The following is a 26988-nucleotide window of genomic DNA, read 5'->3' as shown; positions in this document are numbered from 1 at the left end:
TGGACTCGTGCTTCAGCATAATTTTGTTCAGGGCTTAGATGCCAAGGCAATAGGTGCTTTATAAATACCTTTGATGGAGAACCGCCAGCATGAATCTGTTGCTGATCTAGGGTCTGGAATGAGGGGGAGAGGGGTTTCCTTCAGCCCCAGTCTGCTGCCTGACTGCTCCGGCTGTGACTTGTCCCATCATTTGGCACAAATGGTCGCAACTGTGTAAACCTGAAAGCAGCTGTCAGAAAGGATCATTGTGATCCCCTGCTTGGAGAAAGGACCAAACTAGAGAGCCACAGGTTTGCATATGTCCTTAACTGAATCACTGCTGATGCTGTATAAACAGGAGGCCAGAATCTGATCTCAGAAAGCCTGGCTGGAATGCAGAGTGATTCTACTGATTTGAGTGGAGTTGCTGCAGATTTGCCCTGAGAGCTGGGATTAGCCCTGTTGTCTTCCCTCCCTACTGCAGACAGCTCTGCATAAAACCGAAAGAGCAAAGAATAACGACAGACCACAAAGTTCAACAACAGATTCTTTCCCTGCTTGGAAACCCAGACTGCATTTGGGCCTGGGCCAGGCAATGATACTAATTTGTTGATGCTTCAGAACCCAACCTGTGAACAGAATGCAAAACATTAATGAAATGTTTGTCAAGGGAAAATCTAGACTCTTGGAAAAAAATAATCCTTGCACTGGAGCAGTTGTAGTCTTCTGGGGGTTTCTTTCACATGACTGATGCATCTCATCCAGCAACCCCTTTTTCTCTGACTTGCTGTAAAGCCATTATACCAGGTTTAATTCTGCTGAACGCTCCCCAGCTTTTTATTCTTTGCTTTAGAGCAGAGCCCAGGATCACTGCTGTAGTTGGCAAGATGCAATATGAAGGGGTAGAAACATGGAGATATACATATCCCACAGAACTGGAAAAGAGACCTTTGAGTCAAGCACTTACAGCAGGACCTATCACCATCCCTGATCGATTTTTTTTTTAAATCCACCCCAGGCCCTTGCAAGGCCCCCTCAGGGACTGAGCTCACAACCCTGCATTTACAAGGCCAGTGATCTAACCACTGAGCTTTAATAAAATGCTTTCCCCTGCTCTGTTGGACCATTGCATGCCGGTTTTCAGTATATTGGGAAAGAGCGGCTCATGCACAGCACAAAGAGTTAAAGCCGTTGAGTTCTGTATCCACCTCTGGCACAAACTTGCTCTATGACTCTGGATAATCGTCCCCTGTCTGCCTCAGTTTCCCCATTTTGAAAAAAGGATAATAACCTACCTCAGAAGGGTATTGCGAGTTAAAATGTTTTAATGCTTTCAAAGCACATTGGGATCCTCCTACCACAGGTGCTAGTGATATGGGAAATATATTTCATTATTACAAATGACATATACTCAATGTGGTGTTTTCATTAAGCTGTGATTTAAAAAAAAAAAAAAGTTTCCCTTACTGTGACTGTTAGCAGCTCTAATCTTCACTACCTGTGCACTTTCTATCTTTTAACAGACCAACTCTTGTTTGGTCACTCCCTGTTTGCTAAGCTTGATATTTCTTTGGCCTGTAATCTTAGTTTCTTCTGCTGCAGTAATTGTAGCACAAACCCAAGCGAGTTAATATTTTAAAATTCAGGTTAAAATCCACTTTACCATGGAGGTTTCCTTCTTCTTCCAGAAGTGAATTAGCCAAATAAATTTAAATACTGCCATTCTAAACTTGTAGGGAAGCCTTGTACTTCATTAATGGAGGAGAGGGAAGCTGGGAGGAGATACAAGGACAATGAAATATTAGAGAATGGCTTTGATTTATATTCCTGCTGTGTAAATGTAAGAAAGGTTGCTGTATTCTCTCTGCTTTCACGCTCACCAAATGAAAAGCACACCCAGTGCAAGTTGTCCTTTGATAGATTTTTAATATGATTTTAAAGAGCATTGTTTGGCCTCATTCTTATTCAATGAGATTAATTTAAAGCACTTATCCCCTGGGTTTAAGTCAATCCATGTAGGATTTTGGACTGGGTTTGTTGCATGGGAGGTTTTGTTTGCAGGCTGCTCTGAGAGACTCCTTTCCCACTTCATTAACCCCGAGCTGGGACAACCCCTCCCAGCCAGAGCTGAGGATTTACCAAACCCGCCATTCACATGCAAAGAAACAGCACCCTCCACAAAGGCCAGGGGGCTGCTTGACTTAATGAGTTGCTGTGCATTTTGCAAAATCATAACAATGTGGAGAAGAATTTAGAAAACAAGCCCAACAGAGGCAGCTCTGGCTCTGGCTTTCCTGAGGCCTAGGAGTTTCCGGCTGTTGTTTCTTCTAAGACTTTTTCCACCACCAGCACCTTCTCAATCCTCCTCTAGATCTATTCAGTGCATTGTTGCAGTGTAAATGTACAGGCCTGGTTCAGGCCCCTTTCCCAGCGTCCCTGGCTGGGCGGGGGCTGGTTGGTTTTGGCAGCTGTTCCTGCCGGAGGTAGGGTCCCACTATGGTTCTCCCTGCAGGGCTGGCAGATGGGACAAGGCAGGTGGGTTTGGTTTGGAGCCCCACAACAGAGTCTGATTTACACACAAGCAAAGTAACCTGCAACGTGGAGCCTTGGTCACAGGTGGCTGTTTGGCTTGTTGAGTGTGGCTACTAAGCTGGAACAATACATGTATTTTCAGAATAAATGGGGCTAGTTCTCCAGAGTGGCTACTGCTTCTGAAGTGGTTGGCTGGGCTGGACCTGGGGCCTCAGAGGGTGTGGGTGGGACTCTCTCTTTTTTTTTTAATTACTAAATTTTGCACAGTAACAGAGAGAGAGAGCCATGCTAGTCTACATACTAGCAAACAAAAAAGCAGTCCAGTAGCACTTTAAAGACTTTAGTCTTTAGTCTTTAAAGTGCTACTGGACTGCTTTTTTGTTTTAAATTTTGAGTGTGCTTCATGGGATTCTGACCTCTCTGGGGCCCTGAAGCTTGACATAGCTGGGGCCTCTGCAGGGCTTAATTCGCTGGCCGCAGCATGCGGGACATGGCAAGGTCAGTGTGGGGGTGCGGGGGGGTGTGTGCTAGACTTTGACCTGGCTTTGGGCTGGGAGGTTCGCAGCTCCGACTGGGGGTGGAGACGAAGGACCCGGAACAAGCCAGGATCTCTCGCCCTGGGCCACGCCTCTGTCCCCCCGGCTCAGCAGGGGAAGGAGCTGGCGAGAGGCGGCCGGGGGGGTGGGGGGGAAGGAGGCGGCGAAGGGCGAAGCCTCGCAGCCCATCTGGCGGATCCGCGGGCCGGGTAGCCGCTCCCAGGCTGTCCCGGTGACCAGCTGCCGGGCTCGCTGGCTGCAGCCTCGCTGAGCGACACTTTGCAGGGGTGGAAACAATCCATTTGCCAAAGCGATCATTTAAAGCACTTAGGCGATTACACGCTTCAGATTAGCGTTAATAATTCACCGGCCCCGCGCCCCGCCCTGCGCCCGTGCGAGAGTGGCCGGGACAATGGGGCTGCCTGGGGTCGGGGGACTGCCTACAATCAGGGGGGTGCGGGGGGGCTGCCTGGGGATCGGGGTGCAGGGGGGCTGCCTGGGGTCGGGGGTGGTGCCGGCTCTGCTCCCCGCCTGCCAGCACTGCGGCGCTGTTTGCCTCCTGTTTACGCGTCCTCCCCCCCCACCGCCCCTCCGGGCCCGATCGTGACGGAGTTGCGATCCGGAGCGACTCTGGAGTCAGAGCACCTGGAGCCTGGGCGGGAACCAGGAGCATTCCCCGCCCCGTGGCGCTCCGGGCGGAGTCTCCTGGCTCTGCTGCGGGGCGGCGGGGGGGTGAACGAGCGGATCGGGCGGCGACACCGCAGAATCGGGTCCCCTCTTGGAGGGGCGGCCACACGCTCCCCCCCCCAACTTTGCTTTTCTTTCCCCTCCCCCTGGGCTTCTTGGCGCCGCCGGTGGGAACAGCAGAAACAGCCCGTGAGTGCCCGGCGCTGCATATCGGTAACGAAATTTATTTCCACATTTAAAAAAGGAGCGAGCGAGCGCCGGCGCGGTTGCTGGGCGCTGTAAAGCAGAAATCTCCGTCGCTCCGTCCCCCAGGCTCACAGGACTCACTTGCACAAACACGTCCTCGGGGGTCACGAATAAATAATGCATATACATTTTGCACACGAGTATTTACAACCCCCCCGGCTTAGCCTGCGCGGGGCAGCCCGCCAGGTGGGGGCCCTCGGGGCGGCTCCGTAGGGGTCTTGTCGGGGTACCGCTGGTGCAGGTTTTATGGGGGCGCATCGGGCCACCCCCCCTCCCCCGCCCCACTCCTGCGCGAGGAGAGGTGCCACCGACCCGGGCCAAGCCGGGAAGCCCTCGCGGGGGGGTGGCAGAATGTGTAAGGCCTGTGGGAACCTACAAGCGAATGGAAGCCGCTCTCCGGTGAGTTGGGTTATTTGCAATTAGCTTTGCTTTCTCCTCCCGGCCTGGCCCAGGTGAAAACCCGGGACTGAGGCGCGTATTTAGCCTTTCTTGGGGCGGGGGGGACACACGGATGGGGCGCGGAGCCTTTCTCAAGCGATGGGCCTTGCAATGGATGCAATCGGAGATGGTTAGCGATCGCTGCTCGGTAGAGAAACCCGCTCCCCTCCCGGGCACTGGGCCCCGGGGGTGGGGAAGTGGAAGGGGTTAACCCCGCGTGAGACCACCGCTGAAAGCTCCGGGCAACTCCCGCAGCAAGGAGCTAGCGCGGGCGGGGCCCTGCAGCTGGAAGGCGGCCCGGTCTTGGCGTGGGCACTGCGCCGGGGGGTAGCTTTCACTGCGTGGCTTCTGCACGCGCGAGCCTCGGGTGTAAACTTCCTTTGGTTGTTAGGGAGCCTTAAAAATGCACCAATTAACACCCCTCTTTTAGCCTCAGATTCAGACAGTCCCTCTCTTCAGCCTGGCTCCCGCCGGCGGAGGAAAGCCGTGGCAAGGTCTCCTTTAGGGACTCGGGCTTTTCTCCAGCTTCAAATTTCCTGTTTGGGTGTGGCAACCCTTAGGGCTAAAAGGGAGCGGGAGAGAAAGGCCTCCGGGGCAAAAAGAGGGAGCAACTGTCGAAAAAAATCGTGGGCTGGGGTGGAGAGGAGAGGGGACCCCTATACGTTGTGGAGTGGTTTGATTTTTGTCCCGTGTTCGGGAGAAGGAAGCGGGTATTCAGCAATATCGGAAGATCTGTCGGAAGTGCGTTAATACAGGTCTGTGCCTGTCGGGTGAGCGATCACCAAGTCTTTTGGTTTGTTTCCTAGTAGCTCTCTTGTGTCCGTCCTTCCCCTCCCCCCCTCACCTCTGCCAGCTTTGAGCGGCGCTGCTTTCCAGGAATTGTTTGTTGGGGTCCCTTTTCCCGGTTGCTAGGAAGGCGAGCTCTCATCCCTGGCCGGCTGAGGTTTCGCGGGTCGCTGACCCGAGCGAGAGAGCGCGCGCAAGATGTTCGCGCAAAGTTCTACCGTGGGCGCGCAAGATGTTCGCGCAAAATTATAGCGAGGGCGCGCAACATTTTAGTTCGTTTTTTTTTCCCTTTTCCTTTTCCAAGTTCCTCTTCCTTCCTACGGGGGAAGGGTGCTTTTGTGTTGCGGCTAAAGGGGGTGTCGAAGGGTCAAGGATCTAGTCCGCCTCTCCCCTTCCGCTCAGCCCTCCCCCTGCTTAGGCTCGGGGGACAGTGTCTGGTGGCAAGGGCCGACTGCGCAAGGGAGCAGCTGGGCCCTCGCGGCTTCCTTGGCAGCGGGCTTTGCTGCCGAGGCTGAGCTTCACCGCGGTTGAGCCGCTCGCGGGAGGACGCCGGCCAGGGGGGGCAAAGGCGGGGGCGGCTCGCTGCCCCCCTGCAGTCCGTGAATGAGGATCCTGGGCACTAAAGGTCTCTGCAAAGCCGGGGGAGGGGCGCTGGGACCCCGGTACAGGTAGAGAGCCGCTCCGGGATCCAGGTTGGAGACCAAACTCTGCGGGTAGAAGTAGGGAGACGGGAACATTCGCTGGAGGGCGGAGTAATTCCCAGCTTCCGCCAGCAGCTCCAGTCCCACGGCTGTTTGCCTCTTCCACTTGGTCCTGGGGAGGGAAGCCGAGAGAGCCGGCTCAGGCCGCAGCCTGCACAGCGGAGGAGGGCTGCACCCCCCCCGCCCCTTCCAGGCTGCGCAGAGCGGGGCCACGCGCCCGGCCTCCCGCTGCACGACCCCTGCCCCCCTCCGGCTGGGTCCCTTTGCGGCGCGCCCCGGCTGTGGGCTGCGGGGCCATCGCTGCGCTCGCTCTCCCGCGGCCCTTTCCTGGGCCGGAGCCGGCGCCTCCTCCCTGCAGCGGGGGGTGTCTTCCCAAGCGCCAGCGGCCGGGGGGCGCCCCGAGCCTCAGCGGGGCGGGGGTGAAGGGGAGAGCGGGGGAAACTGACTCGGGTCTGTTTGGCCGGGGCGTGAGCTAAGGGCCAGGCGGCCGAGCGGGGCGAGGCGCGCGGGTGGAAGTCACCAGCTGGGTCGGCCCGGCAGTCTGCCTGCGCGGGGCAAATGCATTCGGGCCCCGCGTGACCTGCGTGGGTGCGCGCAGCAAGGCGGGGAACACGGAACTGCAGGTGCGCCGGGGTGCGCTGGTGGGAAACCTGCAGCTCCGGTCTTCCAGCCAAAGCAGCTGATTAGCTGGTATCCCTCATACACCCCTCTGCCTGCCTGGGTGTCCTCATACACCGCACCTGTCTCTGCATCCATCCCACACGCTCTGTCTGTCCATCCAGCCGTCTGTCCCTACACACTCTGTCCGCCCGCCCGTCCATCCGTCCCATACACTGTAGCGGTCTGTCCATCCCTCCATGCACCCCCATTCGCTGTCTATCTGCCTAGCTATTCTCATACATCGGGTCTATTTCTCCATCCAGCTCCATATACTCTATCTAATCCATCTGTCTGTCTATCCATCCATCCCCATACTCCGTATCTCCACAAGCATCCATCCATCCCCATACACCCTGTCCGTCTGTCCATCCATCCATCCATCCCCACACACTCTGTCCGTCAGTCTGTCTGTCCGTCCGTCCATCCATCCATCCCCACACACTCTGTCCTTCAGTCCGTCAGTCCGTCCATCCATCCATCCATCCATCCCCATACACCCTGTCCGTCTGTCCATCCATCCATCCATCCCCACACACTCTGTCCTTCAGTCCGTCTGTCCATCCGTCCATCCATCCATCCCCATACACCCTGTCCGTCAGTCCATCCATCCATCCCCATACACCCTGTCCGTCTGTCCATCCATCCCCACACACTCTGTCCGTCAGTCCGTCTGTCCGTCCGTCCATCCATCCATCCCCCCACACCCTGTCCTTCAGTCCGTCCATCCAACCCATACACGCTCGCGCTCTCTCTCTCTCTCTCTCTCGTGCTCACGTGTGCTGGTAACACGCCGCTCCCAGGGGGCTCGCAGACTGGGCTCTGCACTCCCGCACATCTGGCGTCTGATTCACCGCTCTAACCAGCGCTGCGCGCCATGAAAAACTTTCCCACGGGCTCCTGCAAGTCGCGGCCCCCAGGCCCCAGCGATGCAGCGCGGCTCCGCTCCGGGCTGGAGGCCGGAGGGCTGAAGGCCTTTTGGCACCTGGGACGAGGCGCCGCCCGGGCCGTTTCCACAGCGCTCTTGGGCGCCCAGCCGGCCCCAAACCCGCGCGGGGAGGGGGAGCAGATTTAAAGTCCCCGAAACAGATCTGGGCCCCTGGCAGCAGCTCCCAGCATTTCTGCCGCGCCCTTCCCCGCCCCAGAGGAGCGATGCGGGGCTGGCTTGGCCCGGGCCAGCCGAACGCGCTCGTCCCAGCTGGAGAACGGCCGCCCGGGCGTGGGAACTCCTCAGCGGGCGCAGCGTGGCCCCCGGGAACTGAACGCGGCTTGGTTAGGGTGACCGCCACGGCCCGGCCCGAGCGCGGGGTCCCCGCAGCGCCCCCAGCCTTTCACACTTGTGTCGCCGGAGCGCCAGACCCATTTCCAGCCCTCAATTATTCATCGTCAGCATAACTGTGTAATTACTGCGAGGGGCGTGAATTATTGATGCCTCCATGTATTATGCACGGGCCGGAGCGTGGCTGGGGCGGCAGTGGACGGGACACTTCGGGCTTTTGCCTTGGCGGTGGCCGGGGTGACTCTTTGGCTACCGGAATGGGGGAGGGGCGGAGAGGGGCCAGGAGGAGGGGAGGGCAGGGGGCAGGTGCTGACGGGGCCTTGTTTTGCGAGCGATGGAAGAAGGGGCCTGGGCCTGCACGTGTTGCGTCCCTGCAAAGCTGCACCCTTGGGTGCTAAGGGAATTCAGGAGCTGCCCCCTCGCCCTGGCCAGGCCCAGGGGCCGATTACTGGGTTGCTCCTTGTCCTCCAGCGCTTGGCTGGGCAGAGCCAGGTAAAGTCACCCACCTTACCGCCCTCTGGGTCATCCCCCTGCTGGGGCGGGGCTTGGGGTTTTCAGTCTGCCTTGGTCTCTGCTAGCAGGGATCTTTCGCTATAACTGGCTATGTCTACACTACAGTGATCTGTCAACAGAAGTCAGTGTCGGAAGAGATCTTCAGACAAATCTTCTGTCCACAAATCACACCCCCACACAAAAGCGGACGGAAAGAGCAATCCCCTCTGTCGACAGAGAGCAGCCAGACTGGACAGACTAGCCAAGCAGAAGCTCAGCAAACAGGGCTGCAGCTCAAACTGGAAACCCTGTCTGTCGATAAAAGCTCCCCCCGCCCTCCCCCGAGCATCTACATGGCCCTTTTGTTGATACAAAACTGTGGGCAAAGGCGTTATTCCTCCACGTGGAGGGGCACAACGCGGCCAGTGGAAGTGTACAGTTTTGCCAACACTGTCAACAAAACACATTTTGTGTTTCGAAGCTCCTTGTATTTTTCTGGACAAAACCCCCAGTTTTACTGGAGAAATCCCTCTGGTGTAGGCATAGCTGAGAGGAGTAAGCCCAATTTTAAAACACTTACTTCAATCACATCATCACAGCTTATTCCCTGTAGTGTGGCCCCATTATTCCCGACTAGCTGATGTCACACTAATAACTCCAGAACAACTATTCCGGAATAACTCTGTAGTGTAGACAGGTTTCTTCCTGACTCTATTTGTTCCAAGCTGTGTTGGCCGACCTGCTTCCTGTCTTCCTTCTAGGCCTGGTCCCAGTGACTGGGGGTGGGGATCCCCCTTGTTTTGAAGCCCCCGGAGTCAGTGGGGGGTGAATGTAGAGTTAAACTGGTACAGGGGCTGGAACTGGCCCCGGGGGGGGGGTCTGCAGCCCCCCCTGATTTGAAGGGGTTTCCACTAGCCACAGCATTTACCCTTTAGTCCCGGGGTTCTCAGCACCCCCACCCCAGAAACGCTTCCAGCCCCTGTGTTGGGCTGCTCTGGGGAGCAGAGTTTCTGAGAGGCCAAGCGACCCAGGGAGCCTGGCTGGAGCAGGGCCCCCAGCGTCCCTTGGCTGTGTGCGTGTGGGGGGGGGTTGGTGCCAAGCCGGGGCGGGAGGGGCCGGCTGCGTTCGCGCTTCCCCCCGCCCCGCCCCCACCCACCACTCCTGGCTCGGCCTTAGCCCGGGTCCCAGCCCTACCCCGCCCCCCACCCGTCCCGCTGGCGCCGGGGCTGGCTCCAGGCCCTGCCCGGGGGAGGCGCCGGGGGGGTTTTTACCTGCGGTTCTGGTACCACGTTTTCACCTGCGTGTCGGTGAGGTTGAGGGAGGCCGCCAGCTCCATGCGGTCCTGCACGCTCAGGTACTTCTGCCGCTCGAAGCTGCGCTCCAGCTGGGCCAGCTGGTGGTCGGTGAAGGCGGTGCGGGCCTTGCGGGGCTTCTTCAGCCGCACCGGGGGGCTGTCCCGGGAGCTGGAGATCTCTCGGTCCCCTTCTTCTTTCACTGCGGCGGGGGGAGAAGGCGAGCGCGGGTCAGGACCGGGAGAGGGGGGGCGGGGCGGGGGTCCGTGCGGCAACCGCGGGGAAGAAGCAAACGCGACACACACCGCACACAACACCGCACACAACACACGTACAAATACTTCCCTACCCCCCCACACAAACACACACAAACACGCTCCACCCAAACGCCTCCCTATGCCCCCCACAAACACACACCCCACATACAAACACCTGCCTACACTCCCCCCCACGAACACTCCCTACACTCCTCCACAAAGACACACCTCACACACAAACACCTGCCTACACTCCCCCCCACGAACACTCCCTACACTCCCCCACAAAGACACACCTCACACACAAACACCTGCCTACACTCCCCCCCACGAACACTCCCTACACTCCCCCACAAAGACACACCTCACACACAAACACCTGCCTACACTCCCCCCCACGAACACTCCCTACACTCCCCCACAAACACACACCTCACACACAAACACCTGCCTACACTCCCCCCCACGAACACTCCCTACACTCCCCCACAAACACACACCTCACACACAAACACCTGCCTACACTCCCCCCCCACGAACACTCCCTACACTCCCCCACAAACACACACCTCACACACAAACACCTGCCTACACTCCCCCCCACGAACACTCCCTACACTCCCCCACAAACACACACCTCACACACAAACACCTGCCTACACTCCCCCCCACGAACACTCCCTACACTCCCCCACAAACACACACCTCACACACAAACACCTGCCTACACTCCCCCCCACGAACACTCCCTACACTCCCCCACAAACACACACCTCACACACAAACACCTGCCTACACTCCCCCCCCACGAACACTCCCTACACTCCCCCACAAACACACACCTCACACACAAACACCTGCCTACACTCCCCCCCACGAACACTCCCTACACTCCCCCACAAACACACACCTCACACACAAACACCTGCCTACACTCCCCCCCACGAACACTCCCTACACTCCCCCACAAAGACACACCTCACACACAAACACCTGCCTACACTCCCCCCCACGAACACTCCCTACACTCCCCCACAAACACACACCTCACACACAAACACCTGCCTACACTCCCCCCCACGAACACTCCCTACACTCCCCCACAAACACACACCTCACACACAAACACCTGCCTACACTCCCCCCCCACGAACACTCCCTACACTCCCCCACAAACACACACCTCACACACAAACACCTGCCTACACTCCCCCCCACGAACACTCCCTACACTCCCCCACAAACACACACCTCACACACAAACACCTGCCTACACTCCCCCCCACGAACACTCCCTACACTCCCCCACAAACACACACCTCACACACAAACACCTGCCTACACTCCCCCCCACGAACACTCCCTACACTCCCCCACAAACACACACCTCACACACAAACACCTGCCTACACTCCCCCCCCACGAACACTCCCTACACTCCCCCACAAACACACACCTCACACACAAACACCTGCCTACACTCCCCCCCACGAACACTCCCTACACTCCCCCACAAACACACACCTCACACACAAACACCTGCCTACACTCCCCCCCACGAACACTCCCTACACTCCCCCACAAACACACACCTCACACACAAACACCTGCCTACACCCCCCCACGAACACTCCCTACACTCCCCCACAAACACACACCTCACACACAAACACCTGCCTACACTCCCCCCCACGAACACTCCCTACACTCCCCCACAAAGACACACCTCACACACAAACACCTGCCTACACTCCCCCCCACGAACACTCCCTACACTCCCCCACAAACACACACCTCACACACAAACACCTGCCTACACTCCCCCCCCACGAACACTCCCTACACTCCCCCACAAAGACACACCTCACACACAAACACCTGCCTACACTCCCCCCCACGAACACTCCCTACACTCCCCCACAAACACACACCCCACACACAAACACCTGCCTACACTCCCCCCACGAACACTCCCTACACTCCCCCACAAACACACACCCCACACACACTTCCTACACTCCCCCACAAACACCCCCCCACACAAACACTCCCCCACAAATACACACCTACACACAAACACCTCCCACACAAACACCTCCCTACGCCCCCCACCAAAACCCCCTCACAAACACAAACACTCCCCACAACCCCCCCCCACACACGCAGGTCGCCGTGTGAGTCTGAATCTCACAGAATAAGCCAGCAGTCCTGGAGCACTTCAGGGCCTAACCAGAGGATTTATCAGGGGCCGGGTTTGCAGGGCCGATTTTCCGGGCTGCCCCACCAGAACCCGTCCCCGAGAGATCGCTCGCTTGGTCAGTCCATAGAGCGCTGCAGGGCGGCGGGGTTGTCGGGTAACAACTACACACAACCACACAAAGCGCCCCTGCCCCCAGCGCGCTCGGGGTGGGGGAGGGGGTTGCAAACGCGAGCGAGCCGGGCTGGCCCGAGTCCCGCCCGGCCCGGGGTTAGTGCTGTGGCCTTTGCGGTTCTCCGGGGGGCTGGGGCTGGGGCTGGGGCGCCGGTGGCCTCCCGCTGGGCGGGAAGGGGGCGCGGAAGTTGGGAAAGGAGAGCAAAACCTGGGCACGACCGGCCAGTGGCCGTTCAGAGTGTGTGTGTGTGTGTGTGTGTGTGTGGAGGGCGTGGATGTGTGTGAGTGTGGGTGTGAGAGAGTATGTGTGAGTATGTCTGAGTGTGCGTGTGTGTGAGAGAGAGAGAGAGAGTGTGTGTTTGTGGAGGGTGTGAATGTGTGTGACTGTAGGTGTGAGAGTGTGTGTTTGTGGAGGGCGTGGATGTGTGTGAGTGTGGGTGTGAGAGTGTGAGTGAGTGAGAGTATGTTTGTGTGTGTGTGTGACTGTGTGTGTGTGAGCGAGAGAGAGCGAGTGAGTGTTTGTGGAGGGTGTGAATATGTGTGAGAGTGAGTGTGTGAGTGCGCGCAGGAGAGTGTGTGTGACAGCGTGTGTGAGAGAGAGTGTGAGTGTGAGTGTGAGCTTGTGGAGGGCGTGAATGTGTGTGAGTGTGGGTGGGTGGGTGACAGTGTGGGAGTGACTGTGTGTGAGAGAGAGTGTGAGTTTGTATGTGTGTGTGTGAGAGAGAGAGAAAGAGAGAGAGAGAGAGAGAGAGAGAGAGAAGTCCCGGTGAAAAGTCCAGTCACCCCCCCCCCACGCAGGCCCGTCCCGCGGTTGCTCGTTAGTAGAAATTCCCCTGTAAGAACCCCGAATTTCCCCCGCTCCCTTTGAATGACTGAGCCCCTCCGGCCGGGGCCCTCTGCCCCGCACTCAGCCCTGCCAACTCCGCTGCGATTTGCCCGGTTCATTTTTGCCCGGCGTGGGGAGCCCGGGGATTAAGCCGCGGCTGGGCTGGGCTGGCCCTCTGGCTGCACTGCCGGGTTTGCGGAGCGCTGCGCTTTTAATTCCCCATTAGCTTGCAAAGAGCCATTTTTTGCAAGCGAGTGACCGTCCCCACGCTGGGAAGGTCCGCGGCTTTCTCTGAGCCGGCCATATGGCCCACGGGCCCTAAACAAGCGGCGCTGGTAAAGGGGTGCAAGGAAGCGGCGCAGGGCGGCCAGGCTCTTCGGAGGGTTTAACTGTCAACGCGCCCAATGGAGGTTTTATTGCCGGTTCCTTAAGGCAGGAAAGTCCCTGAGTGTCTAAAACACACACACACACACACACACACACACACACGAGTGTGTTACAAACAAGCAGAGGCGCGGGTGGAGACCAGCAAACAGCTGAACTACCCCGGGAAAAATCTCAGCCAGAAAAGCGCCGGGTTCCCCCCCACTTAAAGAGATTAGGTAACAAAAAGCTTCAGTTTATATAAATCGGCGGCATTAGGTTTTTACAGGGGTTTATGGTAAATTTCATTGTGCCAGAGCTCAGCAGTGACGCGGCTGCAGTTGAGGGCGAGGTGATTTCTCTCTGTAGGTAGACAATAATCCGGTTAATTAAGCCACCAGGGAACCAACCCCTTCAACCAGAAATCCCGAATCTAGTCGAGCAGATAGAGCCCAAACTCACTGAATAGCTCCTAACCACGAGATTCTGTTTCATTTAATGGCGAAACAAATCCCCCCCCCAACTCGCCCTGTAAAGGAGCCGGTGGCCTGTGACTTGTGCAAAGGGAAAACACTCCCTTTCCATGGAAACTTCCCCACGTTTATTTCAGGGCGGGGAGAAAAGCAACTTCGGGGACTATGTCCGCACTACAGAGCTAATCTGGCCCCTCTTCGCCTGGCGTTACTGCTCCGGAATAAGCCATTCTGGGAGAACGCGGCTCCGCCCCGGGGAAGCCCCCCGGACAAACACAACCGACGCTGAACAAGTGTGTCCGCTCGCTGCACAGCCGCTGTCAGACTAGTTACTGGAGGTGCGGCGGGGTTTCCCGAGCCCTCCGCTGGCGTGGGGGGAGGATCCGCCCCTTTAACCTTGCTCAGGTTTAGACGGGGGGGAGAAGAGGTGAGCTGGGACGATACACTCCAGCTGCTGCGCTGGCCCCTTCCTGCCTTGCGTTTGCAGAGTGGAGCGCTGCCCGGGCGGGCGGCGGGACTCCCTGAATACAAACCACGGGGTCCAGGCAGGCCCAGGGAAGCCCCCGGTGGGGGTGAGAACCTCCCCGGGGAACGCTGGCTCAGTGGGGGGAGGGAGGCGGGGGGAGCTCACGCCTTGGTACACGGGCTCGCCCGGGGAGCGTTTGTTCCCCCTTCTCTGGGAGCTTTATGCGCCCCTCGCTTGCAAAGCGCATCTCGCCGGGAACTCGGCACACTCTGCCGGCAAAGGCGCGCGGCCCTCCGCCTTTGTTCGGCCCTGTTTAAATCCCGGGGAAAGGCTGGCTTCAAACCGCCGCCCGGGCCCTCCAGGTGGGGCTGGGCCTGAGGTTTTTAAACGGCGACTGGCGGTAGCCTCTGCCGCAGCGAAGGTGGGGCCCCATTCGATTGTAGGCGCGCGACCAGCTTGTTTCTCCCGATAGAGCAGCGGAAAGCGGTCTGCCCCGCCGCCGCCTTGCGCTGCTGAGCGGCTGGTTAGCGCCGAGCGCCTTTGATTATTAGCGTTATTATTAGCCTTATTGTTATCTTCCGGAGATAATCGTTTCCTAGGGAACCCAGTGCCGCCGCTCCCACTTGCAGGTAGCCTCCCTGTACGCCGCTGTGATTAGAAATCTCGATTTACTTGACTCAAACCCTTGTACTGCGAGGGGAGCATAGAAATAGTGCAAGGTAAAAATTGGTTTCAACAAATTCCTATTGGGGGTCGGTGGGGCTGTGTGTCTGTCTGTCGTGTTTATATTTACTGCGTTAGTGGCGTTACAAGCGTGCATTTATTTCCCTCCTTAGCTGCTTTCACCGCGCGGCAGTTGGAAGAACAGAAACGGGCAAAACAGGATTAAAATATAAAGGGGGAAAAAAAAAGCTTGTTATGTTGACTTCTATTTGATCACATTCCTTCAAAAGAGGAAGGAACGAGCTTTCACTTCACCGAAATCTGGGGCAGGTGGTACAGTAGCGCGAATGACAAGATAAAAAGCAGCTTCGTTTTGGGCATATTCGAAAAGTTTCCAACATCTGCCAGGCACATAATTTTCTACCTAAAATATGTCTTGCGACAGGCCCAGTTCCCTTTATTTCCATAGGAATGAATTGGATCTGCAGCTGGGGTTGGGATAGTTTTTAAAATCGGATGTAAAACAGAGGATGGGAATTAATCGGAATTAAAACGGATAAGGCAGAGGGTAAAATAATTTAAAGAAAGATACAAATAAAGCAGCGAAGCAGAGACGGTCAGAACTCCTCCTTTCAGGGAAATCTAGGCTTATTTTTCACCATTTCCTTCATTCTTTCCTTCAGTCACTCAAAATACGATAGGCAGAAATTAGGATCGTCTGCATCAGAAATCATGTTCCGCCTGATAGGTCAGTATCCCTTATTGCAAACCGACTTCAAACGGTCGCTTTACAATTATTTCATCCCTTGTGCCCTCGGTGCAGAGGTTACAACTAGCTTCTTCGCATGTTTCGGCGTTAAAAGTTTTGAGAAAACGCACGAGACAGACTCCCCTTCCGAGGCTCCCCCAATATCGGACCCTCCCGGGGAAAACCACCGCTACCTCAAGGGTTATAGACCACCCCGCTTAATAAGGTGAAGTGAAAATCGTGCCGGTGTATTTCACTCTTTAGGATGAGAAAAATCCCGATCTCTTTTCATTAAGGATCTGACCCACCTGGGTCAGGCTTAGTAATAGACCTGAAACTGACTGGCGGTGAAATGAATTCTGATCAGCCTGAAGTTACTTAAATAATACTGTTATAAAAAAAATTACAGCTCCCCTGGCAGGTCGACAGGTGAACGGATTAATCTAAACTGAGGCTCAATCTAAACTTTCTTTCTTTCTTTCTTTCTTTCTTTCTTTCTTTCTTTCTTTGTCTGTCTGCCTGTCTGCCTGTCTGTCTGCCTGTCTGTCTTTCGAAGGCAAAATTCCAAGACCCCGAAAGTGAATTTTCCCTGCCTGCTATACTAGCCAATAACCCCCTGAAAACACCGAATGCAATCGCTGAAATAAAACGAGGCGGACGGAGTTCTCGGGGCACCCACCACTCGCAGGATTAATCCTTTTTCAGCTCTTCGCCGGGGCGAGGCGGGTGTAAGCTAGGGAGCGGATTCATTTGTGTATTTTTAAATTCCCAGGCCTCTTACTGTACCGCAATCCGCGGCTCCCAAACCCCTCCAGCCCGATGGTTAAAGTTGAATTGGTTGAAAGTCAAGCGGTGAGACGTTTGCCCTAATTAACCTTCATCTCCGCGCCGGCAGGTGTAAAGGATCAGGACCCAGAGAGAACCGAGTGGCAGCAAACCCCGCGTCACCCCCCGAGAAATATCGGGGAACCAAAGCCACCCCCGCGTGAGTCTCTTCCCGGAGCCGGGCCAGCACGTTCTGGGAGGGGAATTTGAAATGCCTTCGCAGCCCAGCGGCTGCAGCGACGTCCTAGGCGGCTGGCTGGGGCTCCCTCCCCTGCCCGCGGCTCTTACCTTTGTACTCCGAGTCGGACGAGGCGTTGCTGCTACTTTTGTCCATTTTCTCTCGAAACTCCTCCCCGGCTTTGGCCGGGAGGCGCCCGGCGGGCTCCGGGCCGCTCTGGCCATTGCTGCTGGAGTAAGGCGCGCAGGCGGCCAGGGGCTTGCAGTCGGCTAGGATGTCCCTGATCAGGAAAGACGAGGTCACCGTTCTGGATTGGGAAGGAGCCGAGCCCGGGCCCGGCTGGAGGGGAGATTCCAAGCCCGCCACGCCTGGCCGGGGAGCCACCGCCTCCAGGCATTCCTTCCCCGGCGAGGGGGGAGACGGGCAGCCGCTGCTGACTTCCGAGCCGGGGCTTAGTTCCAGGGGGGACCTGCACTCCCCCATCAGAGCGTCTCCTTTGGCCGCGGCCGGGCTCCCGGCTCGGTGGGACAGGATGGAGTCGATCCCAAAGGCGTTGGACCCCTCCATGGCCCGGCCCTCGGCGCGCACCCGGCCGCTGTCAGGCTGACATGGGCCGGCAGTCCGGACCGGGCGAGGTGAGGCGGGGGCTGAACCCAGGGAAAGTTCAGCCGGAAGGGTGTGTGTGGGGGGGCAGGTAGCGATTCCCGGGGGCGCGGGGCGCTAGATCCCCGGCTCAGCCCGTCTCTTGCAGCATCCCAGCCGGCTGCGCGCGGGGGAGAGACAGACAGACACACAGACAGACAGACAGACAGACAGACAGACAAGGGATTACAGAGTCAGCCTTTGCTCGCCCCTCCCCCCGCGCCCCTCTCGATTTGCCCCCCCCCCCCAGTCCCCCCTGCCCCTCGCGGCTCCGCGCCCGCCGGGGAGGAGGAAATCCACCCCCCCCCCGGGGTGGTGTAACTAGTTCCTGAGTCAACAACCCAGGGGCTGGGGGAGGGGCGGGCGGCGGGGGGGGGGAGGGAGCCCTGGCAGCACCTCGGCCGGATCCGGATTTGGAGCTCCAGCATCGGGCTGGTCCGACGAGCAAAGGGCAGCGGGGAGGCTTCAGCTCGGAGCGGCTGCGGCGGCCCCCAGGGTGCCCGCGCAGCCCAGCTCGCCCTCCGCCGCGCGGCTGGGTTTCAGCACCTTGGACAGAGGCGCTCCGCTCGCGCCGCCTTCCCCTCTCAACCCCCCGAACTTGTCTCGCTTCACTTGGGGTTCTTCTTCGCCGGCTGCCTTTTTTTTTTTTTTTTTTTTTAAGGTGCCCCGGCCACGTGTCTGAGCCTCCGCCCTCCTCATTGGCTGGGGGGCTTTTGGGGTGATGTCACGCGCTGCCTCAGGAACCCGAGCGCCTTTCGTTTGATTAAACCAGACACTGAATTAATTACAGCCCCGCTCCAACTGTTTACGGGCAATTTCCACCCGGTTGGCTTTCACTGCACCACTGATGAAGCTCTTAATGGGGTTATTACCCAGAAGGGGGAGGGCTGGGGTGATGTCTGCGGGGTTGGTGGTTTTTTGGGTTTTGTTTTGTTTTTTTTTCTTTTCTTTTCTTTTAAGTTTTGCTTTGCCCACAATTAGCTGAATCATTAGTTCCTCTCACGCTGAGAAAGTTTTTCTGCACGTTAAAAAAAAAAAAGGGAATGAAAAATAAAAAAGAACAAAACAAAACAAACCCCAAAACTCACGGAGGAATGATTTCTGCGCGCTCTGAATGCCGCAGCCAAGACAGGAGTAGTAAGACTAGGGGCACGGTTTCATTTTTTAAAAAAAATAGCTGTATCTGCTGAAAACAATAAGAAGTCCTGTGGCACCTTATAGACTGACAGATCATTTGGAGCGTAAGATTTCCTGTGCTGGGGCTCTGAAACTGACACGTGCAATGGAACGGACAAGTCACCTCATAGGTGCTGGTTCTCTGAAACTGACACCTGCAACGAATCCGAAGCGGGTCTTTGCCCACGAAAGCCTATGCTCCAAAATATCTGTTAGTCTATAAGGTGCCACAAGACTTCGTGTTGATTTTGAAGGTACAGACTAACTCGGCTACCTCTCTGACACTTGTATGTGTTGGTTGCTCAGACCTGCTTCTCTGTAAATGAATTTCTATATATATAAAAAAACAACCCATTCTTGTTCCTTTGCAGGGCTCTGCCTAGAGAGATGCTGCTTTGCTTTTGAGGGGTTTTCTTTAAGGATAAATAAAGCCAGAGCAAGGTTGAAAAGTTGGACTAAAGCCACAACAGGAATAGAGCCTGGGAAAGGGAGCGAAGGACAGTGTCCTAGACGCATCGGACCCTAGATCTGGAAGGGACTTTGAGAGGTCAGTGTGTATATAGTTCTAGCGCGGAAAGCAGAAACGTTAATAAATAGGGAGCAGCTCCGGGTCAGGGGGATCTGACTTTTGATGAGATACTTATCCGATCCAGCAGGTAGCAACACACAAAGGCCGGGGGGGGGAGTCGGTCGAAGTGTGTGTGTGTGGGGGGGTGTTCACCCCAGTTCAAGCGAAAGAATTGTGCTGGATTGATTTTTTTTCTCCCCGCTTAACCCCTTCCACCAACCCACGGAGCAGCGGGCCCCCATTGCCCGTTCAACACCCTGGAACGCTCTCCCCAGCCCAGCGCTGGCCGAGGCGCCTTCGCCGACTTCCGAGCTTTCCTTTCCAGGCAGGCGAAGCTGCTTTAGTCCTGGCCTCCAACTCTTTCAGAGCTGCAGATGTAATAAAGGTCTGGGGGGGGGGCGCATTTAGGGAGATCTCGGAAGGGCCCCCCAGCACCGCCTGCCTGGAAGCACCTTCCTTCCGCGGTCCCCAAGAGCAGCAGGTTTTCCTCTCGGCTTCTGGGGCTCTTTTTCCTTTACGGGTGTCCTAAAATCGGCAGCTCGCTAACCCCAACCGGAGCACGATCCCTTCCCCTTACTCCCTGGCGCTGCAGCTGGGAGAGACGAGTCGGTCTGTCCGCGCCGCCGGGTTCTCCCAGGCAGTAGGTGTGAGGCTGAGTTCTCTGCAGCCCGGCCCGGGCCGGGAGCTCGCGGCTCGCTCTGCTCAGCGGGGTTTGCTCTTCTCCCTCTTTCTCATTTTTATGTCCCTCTTCTCCTTTCGTCCCTTCTGTCCAGGCGGCGGCTGGCTCCTGTGCCTCTGCCAAGGAGCCCCCCTCGGCCGGCAGCTTGGAAGCGGGCAAGGCCCAGTGCTTCGGGAATGCAGAGCTTGTCTGATTCCCCCCAGAGGGCCGAACGCGGCTGCCAGCTGTCACCGAGGGGGCAAACTCTGCCAGTACTTCCAGGACTTGCTGCTGGAGTCCTGGGTCGGGCTTTGAGCCTGTTCCCCACCCAGCCAGCACACGCTCCGCTCCTTCCCAGTTCAAGATTTCCTTTCCCTGGTTTCCAGAACAAACCCACAGCAAACAAACATCTCGGGGCGGTTCTCAGCGCGTCCTCCCCCTGCAGGGGACCCTTCCCTTTTTAACTTTGTTTCGTGTCGCTTCTGCCAGGCTCCGTCCTGAACCCCCCTTGACCCTGTTTAGTATGACTCAACACCATCCTAATTCCGCCCATTCCTGACACCTCCTACACTGACACGAACAATGAAACGGACAGGTCAAATAATCGGTCCTGGGCCTCTGAAATTGACACGTGCAATGGAACGGACAAGTTAATTATAGGATCTACAGGGTACAACAGCTATCAGCACCCCTCCATTGTAAAAAATTAGTCCAGCACCCCTGAGTAAAATCTAGGCATCTTCCCCCGCTTCCCGAGAGAGGATAAATATACCTTCCCTCTGCCCACAAGCGCACGGGTTTGAGCTACATATAGTACATGTGCTCTTTCACTATTGTATTTTTTCTTTCCCAGCCCCCCCCCCAGCAGCAGGCTCGCACTCCCACGGAGTTAGCTGAGGCAACCGAGCCGTTAATTTCAATTTATGGCCCCTCCGTTGTAACAGCGAGGTTGGGTCGTTTGAGAACTCCCATCTTAGAGTCAATAGCGAGCCTAGTTGCTGGGGCCTGCAGTTTAGTTACCTCCACACCGCTTTATCCAGAGCCAGGCCACGTCGCAGCCACTCAGGGCTACGTACTTATCAGCCAACGGTGGGGGGTAGGGGTGGGGAGGGCTTTGATCTAACACCTTCCAATTCAAACTGCACATCGGAAGTTGCCTTTGTAAAGGGCCTGCGGATTAATGGCCAAAGCCCGGGGAAGTCAAGGAAAAACTCTAGGGGATTGTAGCCTGGCTCCTGCCCGAGTAAGACCAGAGCCGGGGTGGCTGTTTCACACAGCCTCGGACAACACAGGTTGGATCAGGTCATCCCTTTAACTCCAGCTGTTTGGTTAGAGAAATTCTCCCGCGCTTGGTGGTGTAATTCCGGCCCCTTCCAGGGCTGGGCCATTTTCACCTTCCTCTGCTCTGCCCTTTCCTTAAACCCCGCTTAATATTAAAAACATTTTGAAATAACAGGTGTGCTCATGGCGTCTGTCTACACTACGAAGTTATTCTGGAATAGTTTATCCGAATTATTGTTCCAACATAAGCTATTCCTGAACAACATGTCTCCACTACAGGGAAGCCCCAAAACAAACAAAACTTCCTCTAAAATAGCGTGCGCACACAGTCCAGCCTATTCCAGATTACAGCCCCTGAAAGCACTACTTCCTGGAAATACTATGTCTAGCCAGCGCTTTGTTTTGAAATAAACTGCTCCGGATACCTCCATATCCCAAACTAGCTCTGCAGGGTAGACGCAGCCTTCAGAGACCAGCTCAGGACTCCCTGATCTCCCCTACGGTCCCAACCCAATGGCACTGTGGAGGCTGGTTTGGTTTTGCTTCCGTTTCAGTGTCAGGCCAATGCAAGCAGGTAATTGTCTTTTCAGCTGTCACAGGCCACATGATAAAACCATCCCCCCCAGGGCGCTGAATCTGAGGTTGCTAATGATAATAACAGCAATGTTCCTTTAATTAATACAAACTATTAATGCAGGGCTGGGGGTGGGTAAGGAAAGGAATAGTGAAATTGGGATCTCCAGTTGTCCCCTCCTGTTTACTGGAAAAATACCAACATTAAAATGCTTTGGTAAGGTTCCCAGGTAATGCAGGCAAGAAGGGGTTCAAAGTCCATCAGAAGCTGTCATGTGCATTTCATTTGGGGGGGGGGCGTGGTAGGGAATTACTACATGTGGATGTATTTTCCTCCTTCCCAGAGTTCTGAACTAGGAAAATGGATGAGGAGAGTTGATTTAAAGCTCTTTGGAGCGGGTTGTGTGTAAGGGTTTTAAATGAGGGATTAGATTTCTGTCTGGGCTTGGAATCTTTCACCTTCCACCAAACAATCACTGGATGGGAACTGGTACTCTGTAAATAAGTTCTGCGGGGATGCATGAGGGTTTTTTTTTGTTTGTTTGTTTTTGTTTTTGGTCCTGTGTTGCACGCTGCCAAACACAGCCGGCGCTGGTCCATTGCTTGATCTGCTGGGTGCTAAATCATGGATAAATAAATCATATTCATTAATTAACATACATAATGAATGTGGCATTATGTCAGAGTTAGTCTCCCAAAGATTTAAACACATCCCTAACTTTGCCCATGTGCTTAGTCCTATTGCTTTCAATCAAGTATTAATTAATTAGGATTTTGAGATCAGTGGAAGGAATCACAATGGACACATGCTTAAATTTATGCAGGATCTAGACTTTTCCCTGACTCTCTCTTCTAGCTAAATCTATCATTGCGGGAGCTAACGCAGTGCAATATATTTAGAAGAACAGAACACGAGATGGAAGAATAATATAATAAATACAATAATAACATAATGATATACTTTGCCTTTCTTATTCTTCCAGCTGAGGCCTTCAAAATGCTTTCCAAGCAGAGTGTGGCACTCAACCCTTTGTGAGGTAGGTGGGCTTCCATTAGTTGTGCGATACAGAAGCATAGCTAAGGCTGTAAGTCCATGAGGTTCTGAGCACCTTTTACTGGGTATAGACTCCCTTTATTTCCCTGTAACAGCAGCAGCTGTTGAAATTACTCAGCATTTTGCGGGGCTGGTCTGTACTGACTTGTTCTAGCTCTCATCACTAGTCAGTGGACACTCCAGGACTAGGACCCCAGTTGTTGGCTCCTAGGCCTGTGCTGTGACCACATATTGTCTGTGTTATATTCTACTTCCCTTGGGCTATGTTAGAGCAATTGCAATGTTTATCCATGGCCACAATGACAACCTGTGCAGTAGAAGCAATGCTCTGTTGCTCCACCAATGGAGAATCATAGCCATACAAGGCTGGAAGGGACCTCAAGAAATCATCAAGGTTAAACAAGCCCAGTTTTTCAATCTTTCCTCATAGCTCGATTTCCTAAACTTTGTATTATATTTGTTGCTCTCCACTGGACTGTCTCCGATTTTTCTACATCTTTCCTCATGCAGAGCCCCTTGAATTGGACACAGTTCTCCAACTGGTGGTGCCTAAAGCAGGACAGTTACCTTCCATGTCTTACATGTGACACTCCTGTAAATAGACTCCAGGCTGATGTTAGCTTTTTTTTTGCAGCTGCATCCGTTGGCCGATGTATATTCAATTTTGTATTCTAATCCTGGCCCCTAAAGTGCTTGCAACCCCTCTCAGCTTGGTGTCAGCTGCAGATTTTATCAGCCTACTCACCACTCCATTATCCAAGTCATGAATAAAAATAGCGAATAGTGCCAAAATCAAGACTCGCCTCTCTGGGGATCTCCTCACCCCAACTTGACCTCCCAGTTTGACAGCAGGCCATTGATAACTAAGCTTTTAGTTTGTTCTTTCAACTGATTTTTGCACCCACCTTATTGCATCTTCATCTAGACCACATTTCCCTATTTTGCTTACAAGATTATCAAGTGGGACTTGGTCAAAAATCTTATGAATAGCAAGTAGATCACATCGACAGCTTCCCCATATCTATTAGCTTAGTAACTTTGTCAAAGGAGGAAATTTGGATTGGCATGATTTGTTCTTGGCAAATCCATGTTGGCGCTTCCTTGTAACTCTATTATCGTCCAGGTACTTATAACCTGTATCAAATCTGAACGTAGGGCCAGCCCCTTTTTAAGGCAGAGGAAGTCAAATTTTTCAGTTTCCATGGCCCAGTTGCTCATTGGTCACGCTGCTAATAATATGCAGCGGTCCCTGTAAGCTGAGTGCTTGGGTGGCTGACCAGGAGAGATTCAGGTTTGCCATCCAGCTGGTTAGCAGAGCACCCCCAGCCAGCAGAATGTGTTTCTATTGGTGGTGCACATCCACACATGCCTTGGTGCACGTAACAACATTTATTCCACCCACAGATGGAAAAAATGAGAGGCAATGCTGCTCAGGAGGTGAATATTGCAGTCCTTGCACACACCAGATGTTCACTGGGTTCACTGGGAGCTTTGTCTGCAACAGACAGCATGTGAGGATGGGTCTCCAGTGTCAGCTTTGCAGATTTCTTTTGTGATGTGCACTCTTGTTCAGGAGCTGATGGAGCAAGCCCCACAATGCCTTTCACAGCATGCCCCCATGCAGCTGGCAGCAACTGTGGGATACTACTCGCCTGGGACAATGTTGGAATGCTGATCAACAAATGAAAGTCTGGATGTTCTATTACTAAGCCCAAGGCACGAAGCCTTCAAAGTTACTTTGGTGCCTTGCTCTGATGGCGTTACCATTGAGGATCTGGGCCTAAATCCTTTAGCTAAAGAGTGCCTTACTACAGAATTTAGACCCCAGTCCTGTGAAGTGCCACCTGCTCTTCAAATTCCCTTGGCTGACGCAGGAGTTGGGGACACCCATCACCTTTGCAGGGTCTGGTCCTCATGATAGGATTGTAGTCCAGTGATTTTATACAGCACAAGCACAGCTGTTAAAACCCATATCCCCAAGGCATTTCTGCTCACAAAAACCAGGCGTAAGCACAAAAAAGCTCTTCACTTTGAAAGGTGCCTCCTGCAGTGTCCTCATATTCTTTTGCCACACACCCAGGTACACTACTAGGATTTTGATGTCCTGTGCAACTAACAAACAGCCATTCCTTCCACCAAATCTCATGCTTCCTCTTCTGTTAGGGTCAAATCCTCAGAGGCCCATGGCATCTAAAGCCCCCTGTGATTCCGATGGGAGCTGTAAGAGTCAGTGGGCTTGAGGATTTGCTCTCGTTGCCTTGTAGATGACTGCCTGTCCTGTTCGCATGTAGAACTAGCTGTGCATGACACTCAAGAGCACACAAGGTGGCTGAGAGAGCCGCTATATCAGAGCAGCGGCCGTTATGTGTAAATGAGCTCAGTCGGTTAGGGTAGATGCATGCAGATGCTTTAGGCAAGGAGATTTCAGGTCAGTCTGGGTGCTGTTATGAATGGAAACGATACCTTTATTTAAAAACCAAACAAACCAACCTCTGTTTCGCATGCAATCCTTGCCACAAAAAGTTTTTAAACCACACCTGGGATTACTGAGAGGCTAACCTATAAAAACATCCCAGTAGACTCTATTATGCTAAATTCGTAGTTATACCATGACACATAAACTCTGCCTTTACTGCAAGGGGCACAGAGTTCCGGCAGGTGTGGGAATGCAGTAGAGTTGATATTCTGTTCCTGCTGCACTCAGGAGATTCTACTACCTAAATGAAGATCTTATTCACCTGTAGGAAGGACTGCAGTGCCCAGATGGCAGAGAAGAGATAGCGAGGGAGCAGTTCTGGGAAGAGAATAACATGGGAAAGGACAATCAGAATTAACCTGCAACTTCATGCTTTCAGAAAGCGTTCATATGGAGGAAAGGGCCCAGCTGTGGGCAACTGCAAGAGCATCAACATCTTAGAGTTACCAGTGGGTGTCACTGCAGGACAAGCAGCATCCTGTGAAAAAGGGCTGGGGAAAGTGGTAGGGTAGGGAAGCAAATCTGAAAAATAGGAGGCAGACCTGGCTGCCACATGAATGGGTGAGCTATTTGCATGGGCAATTAACCCCTTCTCCCCCTTTGTGCAATGCCAAGGCTGCCTTTGCAAGGCATTAACAGATAAATAAACGGGCTTCTAGTACCAGCTGAAACTGCACTTTGCATCATGATGTACAAAAGAGAAGGACCTTAAGTGTCTTCTTCTCAGTGAATGAGTGTTAGATGGGCAGCAGCAGGCCAAGTGTCTCCAGCTGCCCTGCCCAGGTGCCACACCTGCAGTACATAGGGAGGTCAGGCTCCAGTCTTGGCCCTTTCTTCATGTGGCCTTTCGGCAGCGAATGACAATCAAGGCACTAAGGTGGGAACTATTTCAAACTGACATGATGTGGCTGCACATCCAGTCGGGCCAAGAGCGAGGGGCACCAACCTCCTTTTGAGCAGGCTACTGAACAGTCGTCTGAGCACACTGACTTTTTGCCCTGGGATTCAATATGGAGGGGAGGAATAGCTCAGTGGTTAGAGCACTGGCCTTGTAAACCCATGGTTGTGAGTGCCATCCCTGAGGCCCTTTCAAAGGTCTGGGGCAGGATAGATTAAACAAATAAAATAAAAAAATCTGTCCAGGATAGTGCTTGGTCTTGCTGTGATTGCAGGGGACTGGACTCAACGACCTTCCAAGGTCCCTTCCAGTTCTGCAAGGTGTGTGTAATCAAGAGGTGAAACGCTCCATGGTCCGTTAGCAATCTCTAGAGCCACCCGGGCCCCTTTAACACTCTCACTAGAGAGAAAAAGAACTAGCTAGTGCACCTGCCTCAGGAACAGGCTGTTTATGCCTCTCACCAGGATCACCTGGGCTCAGGGTGCAGCAATGGGGCAGACACTCCCTGATCTCACTGGGTAGTTAAGCTACAGCAGTGCCTAGAGTTAAATCCACTCAGAAATTCCAGACACAACACATCAGGCCTAGCTTGCTCTAGGGAGCTGCCAGGAGAACAGAGTTGTCCTTCCAAGGTAAGAAAAGTGCCTGTTTGTCTCAGTGTCTGGGTCAGAAATGTTCACTATTCACGCAAGACTGTATCCCATTGCATGTGGGGTCAGGTCAGGCCAGGCTGGCAAGCTGTATTCTTAGGTGGAAGGTCTGTGCTCAGCACCAGTTCTGGAAGCAATTTGGTGTTTTGGCTGGCTGCAGGACTCTCTCCCAACAGCTCTTTGCTAGGTTTAGTACCGAGCCCCATATCCATGAGGA

General features: G+C 54.6%; 1 protein-coding gene across 1 annotated transcript; it reads right to left on the bottom strand.

The window, feature by feature from the left end:
- Positions 1 to 5722: 5722 nt before the first annotated feature.
- Positions 5723 to 17362, bottom strand: BARHL1 (BarH like homeobox 1). The gene is made up of 3 exons (XM_075015544.1): positions 16906 to 17362; positions 9605 to 9827; positions 5723 to 6017 (listed from the first exon to the last, which is right to left on the bottom strand). The coding sequence occupies exons 1-3, from the start codon at positions 17360 to 17362 to the stop codon at positions 5723 to 5725; spliced, it is 975 nt and encodes a 324-aa protein (XP_074871645.1).
- Positions 17363 to 26988: the final 9626 nt, after the last annotated feature.

The sequence above is a fragment of the Carettochelys insculpta genome, chromosome 21 (assembly GCF_033958435.1).
Source record: "Carettochelys insculpta isolate YL-2023 chromosome 21, ASM3395843v1, whole genome shotgun sequence".
NCBI classification, from domain to species: Eukaryota; Metazoa; Chordata; order Testudines; family Carettochelyidae; genus Carettochelys; species Carettochelys insculpta.
This window is presented reverse-complemented; position numbering and strand designations above follow the sequence as displayed.